Source organism: Diadema antillarum, unplaced genomic scaffold, assembly GCF_040938485.1.
Source record: "Diadema antillarum isolate AM-2024a unplaced genomic scaffold, OU_Dant_1.0 scf00000169, whole genome shotgun sequence".
NCBI lineage: Eukaryota > Metazoa > Echinodermata > Echinoidea > Diadematoida > Diadematidae > Diadema > Diadema antillarum.
Genome location: NW_027271058.1, coordinates 1,037,835 through 1,058,491, shown reverse-complemented (window position 1 = coordinate 1,058,491; position 20,657 = coordinate 1,037,835). Strand labels below are relative to the sequence as shown.

The window sequence follows — 20,657 nt, the reverse complement described above, 5'->3', positions numbered from 1 at the left end:
TGTGTGCTATAGCAAAATCAGCCAGTCCTCAACGGGTTAAAGAACATTGGGTGATAAAAGTCAATGTATTACTGTGACATGCTTCACTCTCTCCTGGACCACCCTGTAGCAAATGCATAGTGCATGTTTTGAGGGCAAACTAGTACAGCATATAATCCCTCGAGTTATGGTTAGTCGAGTGTTCAGAAAGTTTCAACACCAATTTGTTAGTAGTGACGTCTAAACTACAGTATATGTGCTCGTTTGTGCATGCTGATATTAATTCTTTTAAAAAGTGCAGAAATGGCCAAGTTATTAACTATAACGCTTTTAATAGTAAACACTCTTATAGAGTTGGTTGAATGTGAACAATGACAAATTCTCCCTGTCGCATGTAATTATAAAATCTAAAATGGCGGAGGGGCTACCAGTATCTTATTTTCATAACAATGTGTGCTGGTGCATAGTGCGAGCTCTATCTGACTGTACAACAAGAAAAACATGGAGCATCTCCAAGCCATTATGGTTTTGTAGACGTATATGCATCCATTTTCTAGCATGACCAAATTTGCAGCATTTTCATGCACTTGCCAAGCGGACGAAAAGTAAATCCTATTGTGAATCAAAGAAGAGTTCATTCTATCAAGTTCCACTTCAGACATTTGTGGTAGTGAGTCCTTGAAAATTAGTGTTTTTAGTGGTATAAATCCTTGAAACACATGGAGTATATTATTGCATGTGCACACACAAAGGCAAGAGTTATTATAATACAGGTAGTCAGTCAAATTAGTCAAAAACTTCCTATAGTGTGAAATCAATGATATATCAGGTAGTGATTGGGGCATTATACTTGTGTATATACTATATACCTCAGGATTTGCCATCTAGCAAGGGATGTTTAGGAAATTGCCAACATGATTAGTATTCCAGAGTAGTATGCTGTCTCGAAAGTTGTGAAATCTATGATACTACAATAACATAGATCTGAGATCTACCAGAAATATACCGAAGAAGGTCTGTGATGAAACATGTAAAGCCCAGAGAAAGTAACGAACATATCTCAGTGAAAAAAGAAATAAATAAGATAAAGTGTACAGAAAGGAAAAGAAAGAATACCTCATTTTACAATAGTCCTCTATGTGAACAAAACATCATGTAAAATAGAGATTTAAAGGAAAGAATTTTTCCCCTTTGGTTATGACTTCCAACAGTGATGCAATGATTGGACTATTGCTCCAAAGGTTCAAAGGTGACAATTCAAATACACAACCACCAAGAAAACAAACAAACAAAAAACCCTTTTGTAGATGATAAAGATTACACAGTCAAGATGGACTACAGTATTGATCTTATGTGACTTGTCACCACAAAAGCCAGATAAAAATGCTGAATGCTGATAATCTCTTTTCTCTATTATGCAATGCAAAAGCAGGCTAACTTATCATGAAGCTCTCATTATCACTCATGTGGCAATAGGAATATATAAATATGTCCTACAAATTTCATAATTTTTCTGCCATTTTTCTTTGGATTAGATTGATATGATCACTTGGACTATAAATTGATCATATGAGTGACTTGTTCCCGCAACAGCCGCGTTAAAGTGATGACTGTTAATTTTCGCAGTCTTTTTTGTAGTATCAAAGGACCTTTGCAATGCAATTGCCTCTGTGTTGATTTGTGTTGATTAATGGTACCCTCAACATCATTTATGTGGCAAAATGGATTTATAAATACATCATTTATATTTCATAATAATATTTTTGCTCATTTTTAGTTACATTACTTTGACACGCCAACACAAAATCTTTGGAACCAAGATTCTGTTGATAGCATCATCTGTCCAAAAAACAAAAACATATATTTGAGTATTTAAGACAGGTTTTAGGGAAGCTGTTATCTTTTCAGTTTGTTTCACTTTATTCTTCTTGGAGTCGATAGTCTATTTTGTGCTGTCTGAAATACTCTGTTCAGTGTTCCTTATTAGTTTATTCACAAATTGTTACAGAGTAAAACCAGGACTATCAGCACTTTAAAAAGCACATGGAAATAAAATGTAAAGAATGATTTGCATTCACATCAACTGTTGACTTGAGATACCTGAGTCTACATATAAACATAAGTCACGGACGAGTGGACACACAAACATGAATAAACATAGCAACAGGAAGGGGAGGGGGTAATGGCTTTCACAACATTTTCCAGTGAGTAACAGCAATACGTGAATCTTTGGAACACTTCTACAGGGAATATCTATTGAAGGCACAATGGTTCACGATATTGATCGAGGGATAACATCATGTCTACAATATCCACAAAGTGACAAAGGCATTTAATCATTTTACAAGACTTGGATTCGTGGGTTGGTTTTGTTTTTCTCCACGCCCTGTTTTTTTTTCTTTCGGCACATTTACCACATAACAGCCTGTAGTATACGAGGGGGGATCTTTGGGTGAGGCACTACTGCGGCAATTGGCAAGCATTCCATGCGATTATGGCGTACAAACCAACCGATATGACTTCATGCTCTTGGGGGTGTAAGGTTGCGCATATCACTACGGAAAACTGCGTCACAGTTTCCAATATTAGCGCTAGTTCCAAAGTACTAAGCAGCATGGTACGAGAACGAAATTTCATCCAATCACTTCACGAGAACAAACAAGGGGAAGCCTTATAAAAAAAAAAAAAATTATTTCGGCCCCAAAATAAAATCTAATACGTCCATAGAACAGATTTCTTCCTACTTGCAAGCAGCCGGGTGTATATTGATATACAGTATATATATATATAAATGAATATCCATTGTTTTGCATGTGGATACAAACTATTCATTGCAGACATAGGATAAATAACTTACATGGTCACTCATTCAGAATGATCACTGCATGGGATTGGACTGCAATTGGATTACAATGAAATATATTGTATGAGGGTGACACGTGGCGAGCCATACAGTGCACGGGGGCTCGCTCGTGTGAGGCAACTTACTCAGCATTCTCATGTCCATAGAGCTGGGGCACCGTGTCCTTTAAGACCACCGAGATGCCATTGCCCCCCCTGATCGGCCGCTCCCGGTAGTAGTTTACCAGGGTATACAAATTCAGAAACGGGAGGTTTTCTACCAGGTAATAACAGGTGCGACCTTGAATGGACTTGGAGCGAATGCGGCAGTGATTGACGCGCCGGTGCGCCCTGTGTGTGTTAGGAGGATTAGACGGTGTTAGACCATTACATCAGTGCGACTATAAGTAACCACTACCCGACTCTCGGGGCTTGGCCAGTGGTTTGTGTGGTGACAAAGCCCCAAGAGTTTGGTACGGCATGACCATACCAAAGTCTTCAACCCTGTGTAGATTCCGTGCAAAAAAAAAAAAAAAAATATATATATATATATATATATATATCGAAACAAAGAGCGGTGGGTCCCTTTCTACAGCAACTGAAACACAAGAAAGCTTTACATAGGAGAGAGGAAAAAGAAGGTGAAGTGTTCCACTATTCCTTTGTGCTGCAGGTCAGAAACAGACGAAGTTAGCTTTGAGTGATGGAAGCGGTGAGTGAGTGGAAGCCAAAGTTAGCTGCTAATGGTGAGTGAAAGACAAAGTGCTGTGAGGTTCAGACATGCATGAGACACAACTCTACAGGTTACTGTAGCTGCTACTTGTATTTTTTTTTTTTTTTTGGGGGGGGGGGGTAGGCTTAGTGAGAGGCTAGAAGCAAACTAGTTGGCAGCCACTCGTGGGTGATGTTAAACAAAGCAGACAAATGGATAAATGAACTGCCGTCACTAAAAACACCATCTCCACATACATACACACCCACACACAATAATAGGAAGCTGGCACAACCACAACATGCTTGCCACCAAGTTCACAAAAGTTCTCCTAACTTTCCCCCTTTGGGCAGCTGCACACGCTTTTTGTGGTTTTAATTCTTATGAGGCTTGTAAGTCTATTCCTTTCGGTCCAGCTCGGATACTTTGGAGTGCCCCGCCCCTCCCCCAGGGGGGCGTGGTCACCGGCGGGCCAGACTCCAGACTTACTCTTTGTTCTCGTGGCTGGGGGGCTGCGGCACCGGCTCCATGAGGCGGACCATGAGGTCCTTGCTGCGCAGCGGCACCTGCCGGTAGTGGCTGATGAGACTGTAGAGGTTGTCAAAGGGCATGTTCTCCACCAGGAAGTACTTGGACTGGCCCCGGTCAAGCTTGGACTTAATGCGGCAGTGGTTCACCTTACCCATGGCCCTTTAGTGACAATCAGTCATTTTTATCCATTCATCAATCAATCAGGTTTTTTTTTTTTGAAATTATCATCATCATCATCATTAGAGTCACGTTACTAGGCAACCAGAGATTTGTTGGATGTGGTGGTCATTCAGCCCATTAGTTGGGGGTTTGAAGGATTCACAATAGTTTGACCATTCATTAATGGCATGTCAATCAATGACAGACCAAAGTACGGTCAATTGTACACGATTGAACTTAAATAGATTTAATTCAATGCCATGGCAATAGATATTGTGTTGTTTAAAAAAAAAGCAAAAACAAACACATTTTTGTAAGGATTTGGTGTTTTAGAGAAGGGGAATTAGGCAATGGGGGTTGGTTGGAAATGAAGTAAAATGGAAAGACATCAAAGACGAAGACTGGTAAGACGCAAAGAGAAAGAGACTGGTAATGTCTGCATCTTGTCAGCGATACAGAGTGTGCCATATATACTAGGAAATACATTTGTAGGAACGGCAGCCTGACACAACACATGAGGTACCTCAACACACAGACTTGGGCAATTGGGGATTCCAGCTGCTACCCACGTTGCATCCCAATAATTGACAATGTGTCCATTGCGGTCCACATTACAACTTTCTCAAACATGACTGACTACTCGGGGTATCAGTTTCACATGTGTCACCGACACTCATGTAGTACCATTCTGCAGTGTCGGGTGACTGGGTTTCGCAACCTGGTGGCCGCTGTGCGCATCACAGTTGCTCAAATCTGTGCACAGAAAGGCACCGATGACAACATTTCGAACGGTTCAATGGCTGCTCTCTTGTCCACGACTCTACACAGAGCCAGTATGCAAACAGATCTACAGAGCAATTATTTTCTGATTCGTAGCTCTTATAAGCCAGGAGAATTATATACGTGGTAAGAGCATTAAACAACATGGGAGGAACAAAGGTAAATTTTGACTGGAAATCATGCGTAACACAATATTCAATTCTTGAAAGCAGAATATCCTTGTGAATCACAGTTGTTTCGAAAAAAAAACCAATCTCCCAGATCATTTTTTCATTTAATCATCTGTTGAGTCTACAATGAAGAGAAGCCAGCCATCTTTACGGTAAAGAAGACAAGTTTGAGACAGAAAATGACATGCCGGAGGATTCCAAATGATTGCGAAGAATTGCCTGTAAAATCCCTTTCTACCCATACAATGACTTCCCTGCAGTGACTAGTAGGTGTATACTACTGAATGATATTTGTAAAATAAATGGAAATTGAATGAAAATTTAAATATGCATGAAAACTGAATGCAAACTTGAAATTTAACATGTGCACAAATGTGTTGCTAAAGTCACCTCATAAAAACATAAACCCTAATGTCACTATTTCTGATGGAATAATCATTCATTTTCAGAAAATATAATAAAAACCCAGCAGTTGACTAGAAGTTGAATACTACTGAATGAAATTTGTAAAATAAATGGAAATTGAATGAAAATTTGAATATGCATGAAAATTGAATGCAAACTTGAAATTTAAAATGTGCACAAATGCGTTGCTAAAGTCACCTCATAAAAACATAAACCCTAATGTCACTATTTCTGATGGAATAATCATTCATTTTCAGAAAATATAAACAAAACCCAGCAGTTGACTATTAGGTGAATACTACTGAATGAAATTTGTAAAATAAATGGAAATTGAATGAAAATTTGAATATGCATGAAAATTGAATGCAAATTTGAAATCTAAAATGTGCACAAATGCGTTGCTAAAGTCACCTCATAAAAACATAAACCCTAATGTCACTGGACTAATCATTCATTTTTAGAAAATATAAACAAAACCCCGCAGCATCAAGATATCCATAAAGTTTTGAATTAACACAAACCACAAAATATATATGTATTTTCCTGTTCAGCAATATCTGATTATATGCTAAAGCACAAGCCAGTAAGTATTAGATTGTTGCTTGGTGCAAAAACTACACACAAACAAAAACAAAAATCGAAACAATGATGTAATAAGTTTCTTCTTGAATCAAGAATAGTAAAAGAAAAAGTGAGAACAGAAGCCAGCCTTTTTTACGATAAAGAATACAAGTTTACGACAGAAAGTGACATGGCAATTGATTGTGGGCTGTATAAAATTGAAATTTCTATTCTAAAGTTCTATTCTAAGGCCTCTCAGGGTATAAGCCTTCTAATGCAAGCCTTAGGTTCCTTTTTTTTCTGCCCAAAATCCAGTTATAGGGGCATGTCATATTACATAATAAGAAGAACAGTTCACATAATGCTGGTGCTTGGATAATGTACATTATTGTAATGGGCAAATGGACAAAATCTCCTATTAGTTTATCAAGGGGTAGAAGCCCCATCGTGCAACCTTGCAGCAAAGAGCCTAAGATAGTCACTGAACGTTCATTTTTCTGCATTTCTGAATTTGGGAATCTTCGTTTTTGAAATTCTCTACATTTTCAGCCTCCTGATCTTATATAAGTCAGCTCATTGCCTTTGCAACGTACTATTTCATACATGGTTTCTTGGTATCTTACAAAAAGTTAAAAGCCCAATCCTCATCTCTACCAATACTACACCATCCCTTTAAATTACTGCTATGATGAATAGCAATTCTTGCTGCAATGACAAGTGTCATGGTAACGACAAGGGTCCTGCTTCCTGATTGGCTGTTGCTACGGAAGTTGACATTTCTGGAAGGGTTGCTATCCTTACATCTTTCATGAAACAGGGGCTCCAGATAAACATACTTTTGAGAAAAATGGCTCGGAAGGCTGAATGCGGCCAAAAGTGCAGGAGATTACGTATTTGCACAAAATACATGCAGGTCGACTCGAAACACTGCAGCTGTTATTTGCTTCTGAACCTGTTGAAGATTGGTCCTGAGCATACTTGGGCAGGTGTCCATAAGAAATGCGTGTTATGGCATAATCAGCTCGTCCCCAATGGGTTACGAACCAGTAGCTTTGAATTTTCAAACATTTGCAAACTTTGATTAACAATAATAAAATTTCATATGTATACATAATTATATATATATATCTACATTTTTTTTTTTGCAGATGGTATTTCTATATTTTTCTTCTCTCTTTTTTATTACAGTCTTCATCTTCAACTTTATCCGTGCAATTCCTATCCATTTACTACATAAACATTTAAGTACCAACATAAAACTCGCATTTTTAGTTTTAATTATCAAAAATTAAAATGAAATCAAACCACACCATGCAAAATATTACAAGCATACAAATTGTATGTTTATAGAAATGTACACAATTGTTGTTTAAAGGAAAAACTCAAGCAGAGGAGTTGCTTGCTATCTGGGTGTGGCAAAGATGATGCAGTTAAGTTTGCTCTATTCAAGGCTCAGTTTGAGAGGAAAGCGAAGAGAGAATAGACACAGAATATGACCCAAGAATATGAAAGAGTGTGCACCTTAAATATACAAGTCCACAATCAAAAAGGAAAGAAACCCAATATTAGCAAATACTAATAGAACACATCAGCAAAGTTTGAGGGAAATCGGAGCATCCGTTGAAAAGTTATGCATTTTCAAAGTTTTAGTGCAGGCATCGCTGAATGAGAAGACTACTGTACTACAGTTTGTGAAGTTATGTGTGTTTAACGATATAAAGAATATATAAACAGAATTCCGTGACATTTCATTCTTTATGAAAAGCACATATTCCGACAACTTGTCACTGACATAGTCAAGGGTAATACAATTCCCCTTGCTTTCTAAATTAGGTAAAGTCAGTACTCTGTTATTATGCAAGAAAAGTGGAAATACAACCTTGTATGTTGAATTTTCTTTATCTATTCTTTATATCTTTGTCGATACATGACATCACAAAGCATTGTAGTCTTTTCATCCAAACCAAAACTTAGAAAATTTGTAACTTTTTGACGGACTGTCCAATTTTCCTCTGACTTCACTAATGAGTTCTACTAAGTTTGCTCTCAATTCACATGCATGTTTGAGTTTCCTTCTCTTTTAAAGACGACTTTATATCTCTCCTAGTTGTATCGGTAGTTTTACACAGTGGACTCGCCAGAGAGATGTGGGGGGGGGGGGGGATAAAATTCAATGTGACTTCAATTAAGTACCAGGTGTCACTGCAGTCAATACTGATATGCTATTGACCTCGGCACAATGAGTTATGTCTAACTCCATGCATATATTTCTTGTGGCACCTGGGAATGTCCTTGAAAGAAGTTGCTTGGGATAAAGGTCAATGGTCATTCATACATTGTAAAAACAGAAAATGTTGCATGCACACCTGCGTGGAAAATATTGCATGCAGTTACATTTTAATACCATTTGAGCAGACTTAGGAATCAACACCACTGTATCAATGCCAATATATGTACTCTCTTTGGTTTTTGTTTTTCTTTTTGTAACCATTCATTCATCCTTAAACTTCCATTGATCATTTTTCTGTTTTTCTCAAATATTTAAAGGATTTTTCTTATTTGTAGGGTAATTCAATGCTTTGACCACGACTAAATTTTGACTAAATTTTGCTCAATGCTGGTAAGAATTTACTCATGAGACAGACCATCTCTTACAAACATAAGTTCACTTGCATGATGTTACAGTGTGGGGTACATCTGGCTTCTTTTGTGTTCATGAGAGGAATTCTCATCCGTGGGAACACTCAGAATATGAAATTTTTGATAGATCTTATCATGGAATTTGGTCAGAAAAATTGTTAGTTGCTGTACAAACTGCAAACTGTTGACTTTTGAACCAAATTGAAAGGAGTAAAATTTTGATACATTTACTTCCTACCAAGGCATCTCTGGCTGTCGGTCCTACAGTGTTTGTATGTGACTACGAGGTGAACATGTGCAATAGAGGGCTGTGAAATTGTAGGACGGTGTCAGAGCAATGATGGAGTGGGGGGGGGGGGGGGGGGGGGAAGAAACAGAAAAGCTGGCTGTACCAGAAGGACAGGGAGTAGTCCCCTTTGAAAGTCTCGCTCTCCCGGACGAGGAACGTGCCGTCGCCCTGCTGATAGCGCGTCAGCAGCTCCTCCGCCACCATCCGCGGCTGCTGGTCGGCGTTTGTGTTCAGCTTCCCGTGAAACCAGGGCTCTGAGTAATGCAGCTCCTCGTTGGGCGTGGCCTTTTTTTTTTCATCATCAGGGCATGAGGCAGAGACAGAAGATGAAACGAAAAGAAAAAAATAAAGCAAAGAAACATGCAAAACTAAATGTGTGTACAGCTGAGCAGAGAGATATATATATCTACAGCGTCTTAGCATAGCAAGCATTTTTTTTTTTTAACTGAGTATGTTTAGCACTGAACTATAAAGCAATACCATGCATCCTCATTTGCAGCATCCCCAATCCAGTTGCTTACAGAGCATGGACCTCAATCACAACCCAGTCTGCTTTGTGTGAGCCACAAGACTCCAGACCAACACTGGACATGATGGTCGTCGACCTTACCGGTAGCCAGCCACTCTCGTCGAGACGGTACTAGGGTTGGGCAGCTTTGAGGCGAGCTATCTTCAATACAGTGAGCCTTGCTGATGCTTCTTTACCGTGGGAGGATATGACGGGAACCATCTTCGATTCGAGGGCTCAAATTCGACACACTATATTTCCAGCATATAAAATCATGATTTTTACCGACAGCAAGCAGAGCAAGATATACTGCAGAAGCCCGTATTCACTTGCTTGATGGCTAGCATAATGTGCAAAAAGGCCGCAAGAGCCTGGGCTCAGTGTAAAAGCGCAAGAGAACTATTCTTGATCTTTCTTTCCAACAAAAAACAAAAAGAAAAGACTCCACATTCATTTTGGCGTGAACGAATTTGATATATATACCAAAAGGAAATGCTGTATTGATCTTGACTCTGGTCACTCTGGCGCACAATGAACGTGCCATCTTCTCGCTTGGACTGCTTAAGGAGGTCTTCGGCCACGGACGTCCCGCTGCGATCTGCCGTGCTGAGCCGGCCAAAGAACCAGGGCTCGTGGTAGTGCAGCTCCTGGTCTATCACCAGTGGCTGGGAATCATGTGATGGTACGATAACGCAAGTCTGAAGTCACACCATCATCTCACATCAAAGCATAGCGAGACTCACCACAATTAATCTGTAGGTCTTCCCAGACATAATCTTTTCAAGTTACAAATAGTTGATGCATCACCGTGTCCTCAAAAAGAGAAAAGTACTTTTCTACCAAATTGAAAATGACATGGAGACTCTTACCTCCTAAGATATCAGTAACTTTAAAAGTGGAAATTTCTGCCCAATGTGAAATCAAAGCAGAAATAAAAACACACAAATTTTATTGCTTGTTATCAACTAATGTAGATCTAATACTAGTTCATATTGGAAGAATTTCATCCCAAAATAGGTCAAGCACCATACTTTTGAAAGTCCATCATCAGACAGAGCAAAATAAAACCTTTCCCATGGCACCTTACTTGTTACATAATATGCTTGATGTTACAACTAAAACTAACCCATATTTTCTCATCATTTCCTTTGTTTTTTAGGAGCTTTAATAGCAATTACCTCAAATTCACACGAATGGAGTTAAATCCTTTTGCTATCAAACTCTTCATTTTGATCCCGCAAAATTAAAAAAGCATGAAATTTATCTTACCCAGCCAAGATTTAAAAAAATCCTCGTGGACAAATTTCCACTTCTCCAGTACCCTGACATCTCAAGATTTCATTTGAAAAACATCAACCCTGTCAGCACGCGTCCAAAGATCCTCAACAACATATTAAGATGAATTCAGAATAAAAAATTACATACAATGTATGTGCTATTTTTTTGTATGCCTTATCACCTCTTCTCTCCAGAGCATAAGTTAGCAACAGAGAGAGTATGTCATTCCAGTCAAATTCTTAAGGTTTTGCGTATGTGTGAGAATCACATTAACATCCAATTTAATTCAATTCAAATTTGATTTTCCAAGTAAGTCCAATTCCAATCAATCAATTCCATCCAATTCAATTCAATTCAAATTTGATTTGATTTTCCAAGTAAGTCTTCCTCGTAGGCGAAATGGCCCAAAGATTAAGGTTTCAAATCCATGTTGTATGCAAGTACGTATCAAGTATCACTGAACTGTTTTCAAACTGTGGGGGTCAATTCCCTTCCTTCTACCCTACTGAATTTGTAATCGTTCAAGTTTTATTTCAGCCTGATAACTCTTGGAGTAATCAGGAAACTGATAACCAACAACTCTATGTTGAATCACTGACAACTGGCTCATTTTCAGAAACAAACTAGCCAAATCATGCTTTATAATGGCCAGGGAAATCTCTTGCCTACAGTCAGTAATGGACATATTTATTCTAATCTAGCCTCATCACAACAATCACTTTATACATGTAAAAACATGAAATTTTCAAAATGCTGACAATTCAGGACCTCAATATTAACATGAGTCATCTCATGACCAGTCTCAGATTTTTTCATCGTTGCCAACCATCAATATCATCATTACTGTCATATCATTGTCATCGTCACCACCAGCACCAGCATCACCAAGATTACTATCATCCTCACCATTACATCATTATCATCACAATCATCATCACCATTATCACCGACATCATCATCATCCTTATCATAACATCATTATCATCACCATCATCACCATCATCACCATCATCACCATCATCATTATCATCACCATCATCATTATCATCACCATCATCATCACCATCATCATCACCATCATCATCACCATCATCATCATCATCATCACCATCAATCACCATCACCATCACAGACCTCCCAACCTTTCTGACTGAAAAATAGGGATGATTTGGCACCAAAGTACATATGTAGGAAAGGAAGAGGAGTTCCCATAGGAGTGTGCAGTAATATTATCAAGAAAAACAAGAAACTCCTCCTGAAACAAGAGCTGGGAATGGTCAAAATTCAGATTCTTTCCTCCAAATTCAGAATGGTTGGGAGGTCTGCCATCACCACCATCATCACCATCACCACCACCATTCTCACCAACAATTACCATCATCATCATCAACACCATCACCATCATCATCATCAACATCCTCACCATCATCACCATCATCAAAACCATCACCATCATCCTCACCATCATCCCAAGCAATTTCATGTTTGCTGTTACCATGCCTACCATCCACCATCTCACTACTGGTCCCTTACCATATCGAGCTGACTGGTGTCATCATCATCATCCTGATTGGTCTGAGTGTTTGTCTCCTCGGTGTAGTACAGCTTCGTGTCCGTCAAGACAAAGAAGTGGGGTGCCCATTCTTGCTGTGAAGTTAAAAATAAACGAACAAATGATGAAAGAAGGCTAATGCCTACAGACAAAATTTGCCCCTTTTGATTTATTTGCTGTTTTTAATATCTGAAATCAAAATAAAATTCACACTTGATCTGAATGGTTTTTAAAGGGTGTGTACAGTTCTGGTCGAGGTGAGGATTTAGCTTTTAATGTTTTGCTAGATATTTAGAAACCACTCTATGAGATGTCAAAGAGTATGCAATTCTAGAGGTATCAAAAGTTTATCTGATGAAAATCGGTTTTGAAATGGCTGAGATATTTAAAAACAAGGTGAAACAAAGAAATCCTAATAAAGTTGTGGCATGTCGCCTTTTATTATTATACTTTTTTGGATATCTCAGCCATTTGAAAACCAATTTTCATCAAATAAACGTTGAATACTTCTTAAAATTACATGCTCTTTCATATTTCGTAAGAGGTTTCTCATTATCTCACTTAAGAATGTTCAAAAACATGAATCCCCACCTCAACCAGTACTGTACAGTCCCTTTAACTGTCATGGTGGTCGTATTAGCTGGTTTAGTTTGAAATGAACAACAAGCTACTCAGATGAAAGGGTTCATGAGATGATTTGACAAAGACAAGGTACATACAATAGTCATACCGGATGAGTTCCCTGCAGTTATCATGGAAACCAGAGACCAATTTACTCACATCTTGAGGATCTTCCAGGAGAAGAATTCCATTCCTGACAGAGTTTCTCAAGTCAAGGTCAGAGACTGCACCAAATGATAAAAAATTCACACAACAAATTGTTACATTACGTAATCATCTATGAAAATCAATGAAAATGTTACTGAGCACATGAAAGCTGGTGACAATTGTATGATGCATTTCCTGCATATTTGCTTTCATTTAGGTATGAAATGAGAAAAAGTTATAAAAGCGCATCATGCATGCAGTGTGTTCAGAGGCTAAAAGAGCTTCTACTGTACGGTTGCTTGTGTCAAGTTCTGTGAGTAGATTATAATCAGGTAAAGTGCACCAAAGGTCTTATTCACTGTTTCAGGTATTGATGCAAGCATGTAATTTGACACGTAAAACTGTGTTTATGGTGAGCTCTTTACTGTTGCTGGTTGTTGTCAGATGTCTACCAGAAATACAATTAATAACGCTTCAAAAAATGGGACAGACCTCCTTTTTTAGTCCCCAGTCTGTTGATCCTACTACTGCAAAGCATTTTTTTTTTCACACAAAATTTTTTTCACACAAAATGACAGTCATTTTATACAACACTATATCAAAACCAAACAAACCAACCAGTTGATGCTGTAATTGTAATTTTAGAAGAAGACTGCATCAATCATAGGCTTGTTCTTTGGTGCCTGAGAGACAACACAGCATAGCAAACACAGCATAGCAAACACAGCATAGCAAACAGCCAGTTGCTTCCTAAGACTACAGTGCCCAAACATTAAGGGTCATACCCATGGAAATGCTTAGCAGCGGTTCCCAAGATTCATTTTTTTTTTCTCTCTTTACTCAATGCATCATGCCTTAACTGATTTTTAAAGGGTGAGGGATTTACGTAAGAATGTCTAGCATTATTTTGTTATTCAGTCATTTCTTGACTCCTACGGCTCTACTGATTGGATGACAGAAAAAAAGACAAAGGAAGCGGGCGATTACTGTCTTCCGCCGGCACGGTGAAGGTTTCGTTGCCGTTGTCGGGGAGCTTCTTGTGCTTCAGTATGATCTTCCGCTTGAGCTCGTTGATGGTTGGCAGAGTGTTGGCGTCTCGGTTGATGGGCTGAGTCAGGAGATCGTCTACAAGGAGAAATTATGAGAATTTAATCAGACGCAGGGCATAGGGAGGTGCAGGCAAGACAAGAAGTGTGGTATCACATGTCATGGGTGTTTGAGGAATCAGAGCCCCGCTCTGTGCAGAGCGGTGAATGACCATGCGCTTGCTCGATAAACGCAGATCTGTGGACAGTTATCAACACTATTCTTGCAGTAAATTTGACCTCTCACTGGGAAAACAGGGTTCCTAGGCCCCGATTGTGTGTGTGTGTGTGTGTGTGTGTGTGGTTTTTTATATATTTTTTTTTTTTGGGGGGGGGTTTGGTGTGTAATTTTTTTTTTTTAATGGATTATTGTAAAGTATCTGCAACACTTTTGAAATCGTGCCTCTCTCTGATACAGAGCCTTGTTTGGGATAACGGATAAGTGTTGATTGCCTTTTACTCTAGTCCCAGTATTTGTGCACCTTCTTTGATTGATTTTATTTGCAGAGGAAACAGCATATCAGAGTTTGTCTTTCTTCTATCATTCCATCAACTTGGCCACAGAGGGACACAGAAGCTCCAAGATGTTTCCCACTACTCTGAATCTTTAACTCTTTATGCAGCATGGTGGAAACGCTCTGTGTGCCACATCATTCTAAGACACCAATGCAGTCATGCTTTGAAAAAACCTTCCATTTTTCAAATCTATTTTACTTCCATAGATTTCTGTTTAAAGCTGGACATGTAGTGGGCAAAGTTGTAGAGAAAATGCCAAGCTTTGCTTTGATGAAAATTGTATGACAAATCGATGATTGTTTTTCTTTGAAATGACCAGTTGCTACATTACTATAAAGGCATGACTTTTGCACACGCAACAGTGCCAGAAACTTAGAATTCACACGCAAATCTATTAGGGAACACCGCTTGATAGTCAATCACCACATAAAATGCAAGCTCTATGTGAGACGAACGGAAGCGTGAGAAAAGCTTCCATTGTACTGCGGAATTTGGTGATTTATCGGTCGGTTTGGGCGGGTTTGTGGGTTTGAGCAGAATATGTGAAGTTGGCACGCCGTTGACTGAGTCGAACGCGCGAATATGGCACAGAAAGAGTTAATACACACGAGTGCTAACAAGAACTGTGTAAGAGATATTAACAGAGACTGTCTGGATGTGAAAGACTCATTGTTTGGCCAGCGGTAGCAGGATGGCCATCAATTCACTTCTTGGGGCACACTGACTCCTGAAGTCGCTGACAAAAGACAGGCTTTTCTTGTATTACGATGGTAATTTTGCACATTTACTGGTACTGTCAAATTTCATCAATTACAAATTTAGTACACTGTATAATTTTTCACACGCTCGAGGACTCATGTTTTTTAAGTGCTCTTGTTGGTGTGTTTTACATATTTTCTCTCAGGCTTTTTTTTTTTTTTTTTTTTTTTTTGGGGGGGGGGGGGGGGGGGGCACCGTGGGTGTAATAGGAGGAGATAACAAGGAACTTTCACACCGGGCCCGCATAGAGTTGTGTTGTGCACAGAAATAGAATAGACTGCGCACTCATGAAAAAAGGTTCACAAGAATGAGAAGACAAAATGCATGGGTAAATCTTTGGATCCAGCCTCAAAGGATTTTTTGACTGACTGGCGTAAGGAAGCATACTTTTGTGTAGGCATTGGTGCGTGAAAGCGTAGTGTTGTGTACTGTTGCAAAGGTACATGTAGTGTTGACTTGAGACTTGAGTATGAATTGCAAATTTTCTGCATCCTGCGCTCTGTTCAGGAAAGTATACCAAAAAAAAAAATATATAAACATATCATCGCTGGGGTGACAAGACCTTGTATCTGCAATTTTGGTGAAAATGACTTTTTCGGATTAATGGTCAAATAATGGGTTGAGTGATGTCCTGTCCAAATCCAAACTTTCTTCCTCCAAAAATGAAGTCACCACAGCATGTTAAAGGAAAGGCTATCCCATTCGCCACAGTGCTCTGGCCGCCATGTTTTTTGGCTCTCCTGAACATTTGACATTTTGTAGATACGAGGTCTTGTCGCCCCAGCGACGATATGTAATTTTATGTGTCCATCTCATGTACCCTTTTGTACTGCTCTGCATATTGGTATGTAGGCCAGCGTACGCACAGCGTAGAGAAGCGCAAGCTCAACGTAGGCGGTACGGAACACAAAGTAACTCTATACAGGCTTGCTCAGAGAAAGCCCCTATAATTAGTATCAGGAGGGCATTGCTACTTGTATTGTATGCAATGGTCTGGTTAATGCATGTGTGTCACATGGAAAGGACCTCCAAGATGTGAGCTTTTACTTGCCTTTAAAAACCTGCTGAAACAAGTAGGCCATGTTCCTCTGCTGCGATAGATTACAGTGATTCTCAATTGATAAGATGATGGGAAAGCTGTGGAAAAAAAAAAGGAGGGGAAAAAACAGAATAAAACCATCTTGCAGTGCAGAACAAACATATATTCCATCTCTCATTCATGCATGAGAAAGCAATATTTCCTCTAACTTGAAAAGGCACAATTAATAAGTGGTGTCATCAAATAGCACATATCAGCTAGAACTGTAGAATCCACAACTCTCATGATAAACAAATAATAGACCAGGGTGCAGAACAACTTGCGTCATTGAAGAAACAACCCGAAGAGTTTGTTACAGAACATCTCATCCTAGTTTATTTCGAGATATCTACAATTAAAGCTGAAAACAAAAAATAACGAGAAAATACAGGATGTCTTTAATCATAATTTCAAGGTTTTATTTTGCTGCATTTAATGACGGACTTACTTTGAAATCAGGATGTTTTAGAATGGTGCTTATCCATTTCGCACTCAAACTCTTTATATAAAAAAAATGTACATCAGCAGATTCCAAGAGTACAGAATTTGAATATATCACTTAGAATAACACAATATTAAGTAGAACAGGGCCCTGTTTTATGAAGAGTTATAATTGATATACAGTTGATTTCTACAGTAAGTCTATGGCAGTCTGTGTGGAAAGGAAATTTATAATCGATTATATCTTTTGATAAAACGGGACCCTGATGTCACAGTTGACTCACTCTGTGGTGACCCAGGCATGTTCCTTGATGGTCTTTAGGACATCGTAAAACTTGATCTTGGTTGTTAGGGTGTGGCCATGATAGATAATGGGCAGGCTGTCTGGACCATCCCAACAATCCACTGCAAAACAGACAAGTATACAAACAAACATCAAGTTCAGCATTCTCACACACAGGGATTCATTGTACATACATGTAAATGAAGAAGAGACATTGATCATCACAATTGCGTGTGTATTTCAATATCTCTATGGAAGACAAGCACCTCCTATTGATGCTTTCAGAAAGAACCTAAAAACCTACCTTTTTCATTTAAATTGTCAATTGTTTATACATGCATGTATACAAATACCTATATTGTTCGCTTGCTTACTGGTCTGATGTTAAATCTTCTATGAAACTCTCTTGTAAATAACATGCTGTTTCCACTGTGCCATGAGTATCTTTTAAGGTAGAATAAGTGCTCTATAAGAGTCTATTATCATTGTTATTTTTTATTACTATTACTATTATTATTTGGATTTTCTCTATGTGGCTACTAAAGGGAAATGCTTAAAAATGCTGATGAGCAAGCTACCGCAGGTCCAGCGGCTTTAAGTCCCTCCAGAGGATAAGGCAGTTAAGAGTCTTGTGTCATTTTTCACAAAGCTAATGATGGCTCCTCAATAGTCATTAAATAACAATCAACACTAGGGAACATTTTCTACTGTTTAATCTATTGGGGAAAAAAAATTGCCACCAGAGGAACCCAAGAACCCGAGACCTTGGTAGTATTTTTATCGGCAATAAATATGCCATTCTCATCTTACACCATGATTTGTTTGTGTAATCAGAGGGAAAGTGACACCAAACCTAACTGTGTTTAAAGATGCCTTTTATATATTTTCACCATTTGTCCAACATGGTAGAGAAAAGTAAAATGAATACTAGGTTCTTGAAATGAAATGTACTTCAGTCATTGGTCAAACATTGCCTTCCTGGCCACTGCCAGGTCATCGCACAGCCACAGTTGTTGCCACGGTTACTCACACTCTAGACATCTGCATCCCATTCGTAGACACCTGGCGTATGCCTCCACTGAAGATTCACTGGACACCTGATCCCCTGTCAGATACCTGATAATAATAATAATATATCAATTTATAAAGCGCAAAACCTATAGACATATATTCTTTTGCGCTGCAAAAGCTTCTGATGTGCTCGATAATAACGAACAGTTAGATAAAAAGATGTGTTTTTAGTCGTGATTTAAAGACTGCTACTGTTGGGGATTTCCGGACTTCTAATGGTAGATCATTCCAGAGTTTGGGAGTTTGATACACACACCAAAGCGTTGAAAAAAAATAATAACTTGGCAACACAGGTTTTGAAATCAATTTGTTGGATCGATCCACAGCTCACATGAACATGGTTGGCCTTGTATTCAGTCTAGGATGCTTTCAGAACCTTGTGAGGGGAAGACTGGTCCAGTGAATCATGATGTCTCACAGTTAAAGGGATCGTATAGTTTTGGTTGAGACCTAATTTCAGGTTTCTAACATTTTTTGGTGAGATAATGAGAAACCTCTTATGAAATATGAAAGAGCACGTAATTCTATGAGGAATTCAACGTTTATTTGATGAAAATTGGTTTTGAAATGGCTGAGATATCCAAAAAAGACAATTCTAATAAAGTGTGGGACCCACACTTTATTACGATCGCTTTGTTTTACCTTCTTTTTGGATGTTTCAGTCATTCCAAACCTGATTTTCTTCAAATAAACTTTGTATTCCTCTTAAAATGGTATGTTCTGTACTATATCATAAGTGTTTTCTTGGTATCTCGCAAAAAGTTAAAAGTCAAATTCTTATCTCCACCAATACTGTACCATCCCTTTAACCCTTTTTGTACCAGTGACTTTGGACAGTGTGTACAATGCTAAGGAGTTTTCTTTGCCAGTCTGCACATGTGGCACACCAAGGGTTAATCCCCAATTTCTGGTGAGTGCAAAAGGCAGGGATGCCAACCTTGTCAACAGCACTGCAGTATTCCTCAGGGCTAAAAAAGTTGTACTTTTGGTGGGAAACAAAACTTTTGCCTTACTGCAATAGATGTGTGTATTTATACAATTTAGGAAAAACAGTACTTTCCATGAATGTGCGCTATTTTTAGCAAAAAAAAACCAACTACAACAAATATCCACACACCCTCAAAAAAAAGTATAAAATACTGCAAATAAAAAATAACAGTTCGCATCTCTGAATATGGGCAACAAAATCTTGTAATCTGGCCGCTACTCATGAAGGTAATCTGCGCAACTTCCAGCACAAATACTGAGAATGCATAAAATGCTGTGAATGCAGAAAATGCCCTTAGCTTTGGACATAACAAATTCAGTCTGTCTCCTATTCAACATACTGGACAACAAATTAATAGAAATGAACACGATTAGTATATAGCTACAGAGAACTACTCCAATTTTAGTTTTAACTTCTGCAATTTGTTTTTCCAATCTAAGAATTATGATCTCTTGTGTGTTTTCCATAAATACAACTAAGAAAAATAATTCATGGAAACTGTGGCTCTGTATTCACACACTGACCTTGCACAAAATAGCCTGCTGACAAATTTTATATTGCATTGTTCAGAAGACTGCTATTTACGACATTTGACGGCAGTGTTGACGTTTGAGTGAGCTCTGTTTGCCCTCAATATAGTCACACTTCCCTATGGATTCAATTCTTACGTGTTGTGCGATGATGCTACCCAGTAATCACACAGCGGCCTGTCCATGTCATCTGTCACGTTGTCATAGAAACGATTCCAGATTTCGTTGTCCTTGGAGTACAAATAATCTACGAACTGAGAGGGAAAAAAAAACGAAACCAATCGATTCCACATTTATGAGCTAGTTGGGAGGTTTTCTTCATCACAACTATTAACAGCAATCATCTAAAACACAATATGTTGACCTATAAAAATGAAAGCAAACAACTTCCTCTATTGGTTATATACTTTCATTACGAGAACTAGAAGAAATCACAGAGAATGTTCTATTTACCTTGTACAGTTCTGAAACGAGACTAAAATGTTTCTAGAATTTTGCTCTCAATAGCTATTTTGGCAGTGTGGGTAAATTCCCTTACTCCAAGAATTCTATGAGGTTATCTCAACCAGTGAACCAATTGAAATATGACCACTGCAGAGCAAAAAATATTCAAAGACCTCATACACAACAACCATAAGCACAGACACAGGTATCGTGGCAGAAGGAAATATTTGTCTTCTGTTTCACTTTCATTGTATTAACCACGGTGAGAATTTCGCTTTTGAGTATGCTG

At 38.5% G+C, this 20,657-nt stretch overlaps 1 protein-coding gene across 3 annotated transcripts in view; it reads right to left on the bottom strand.

Annotated features, from left to right (window-relative positions):
* LOC139722673 (1-phosphatidylinositol 4,5-bisphosphate phosphodiesterase gamma-1-like) overlaps positions 1 to 20,657 on the bottom strand; it is a 104,054-nt gene that overhangs the window by 19,794 nt on the left and 63,603 nt on the right. Inside the window, exons 11-19 of one of the 3 annotated variants that reach the window (XM_071633967.1) lie at positions 20,063 to 20,178; positions 18,366 to 18,451; positions 17,337 to 17,457; positions 16,585 to 16,670; positions 14,161 to 14,298; positions 13,186 to 13,250; positions 12,387 to 12,500; positions 10,059 to 10,240; positions 4,022 to 4,222 (exon numbers count right to left, since the gene is read on the bottom strand). In XM_071633967.1, the coding sequence (XP_071490068.1) occupies positions 4,022 to 4,222; positions 10,059 to 10,240; positions 12,387 to 12,500; positions 13,186 to 13,250; positions 14,161 to 14,298; positions 16,585 to 16,670; positions 17,337 to 17,457; positions 18,366 to 18,451; positions 20,063 to 20,178 (1,109 nt within the window). Of the gene's footprint in view, positions 1 to 2,967; positions 3,172 to 4,021; positions 4,223 to 9,170; positions 9,353 to 10,058; positions 10,241 to 12,386; positions 12,501 to 13,185; positions 13,251 to 14,160; positions 14,299 to 16,584; positions 16,671 to 17,336; positions 17,458 to 18,365; positions 18,452 to 20,062; positions 20,179 to 20,657 lie in introns of all 3 variants that reach the window. The other 2 variants (XM_071633966.1, XM_071633965.1) reach the window with 2 other exon arrangements.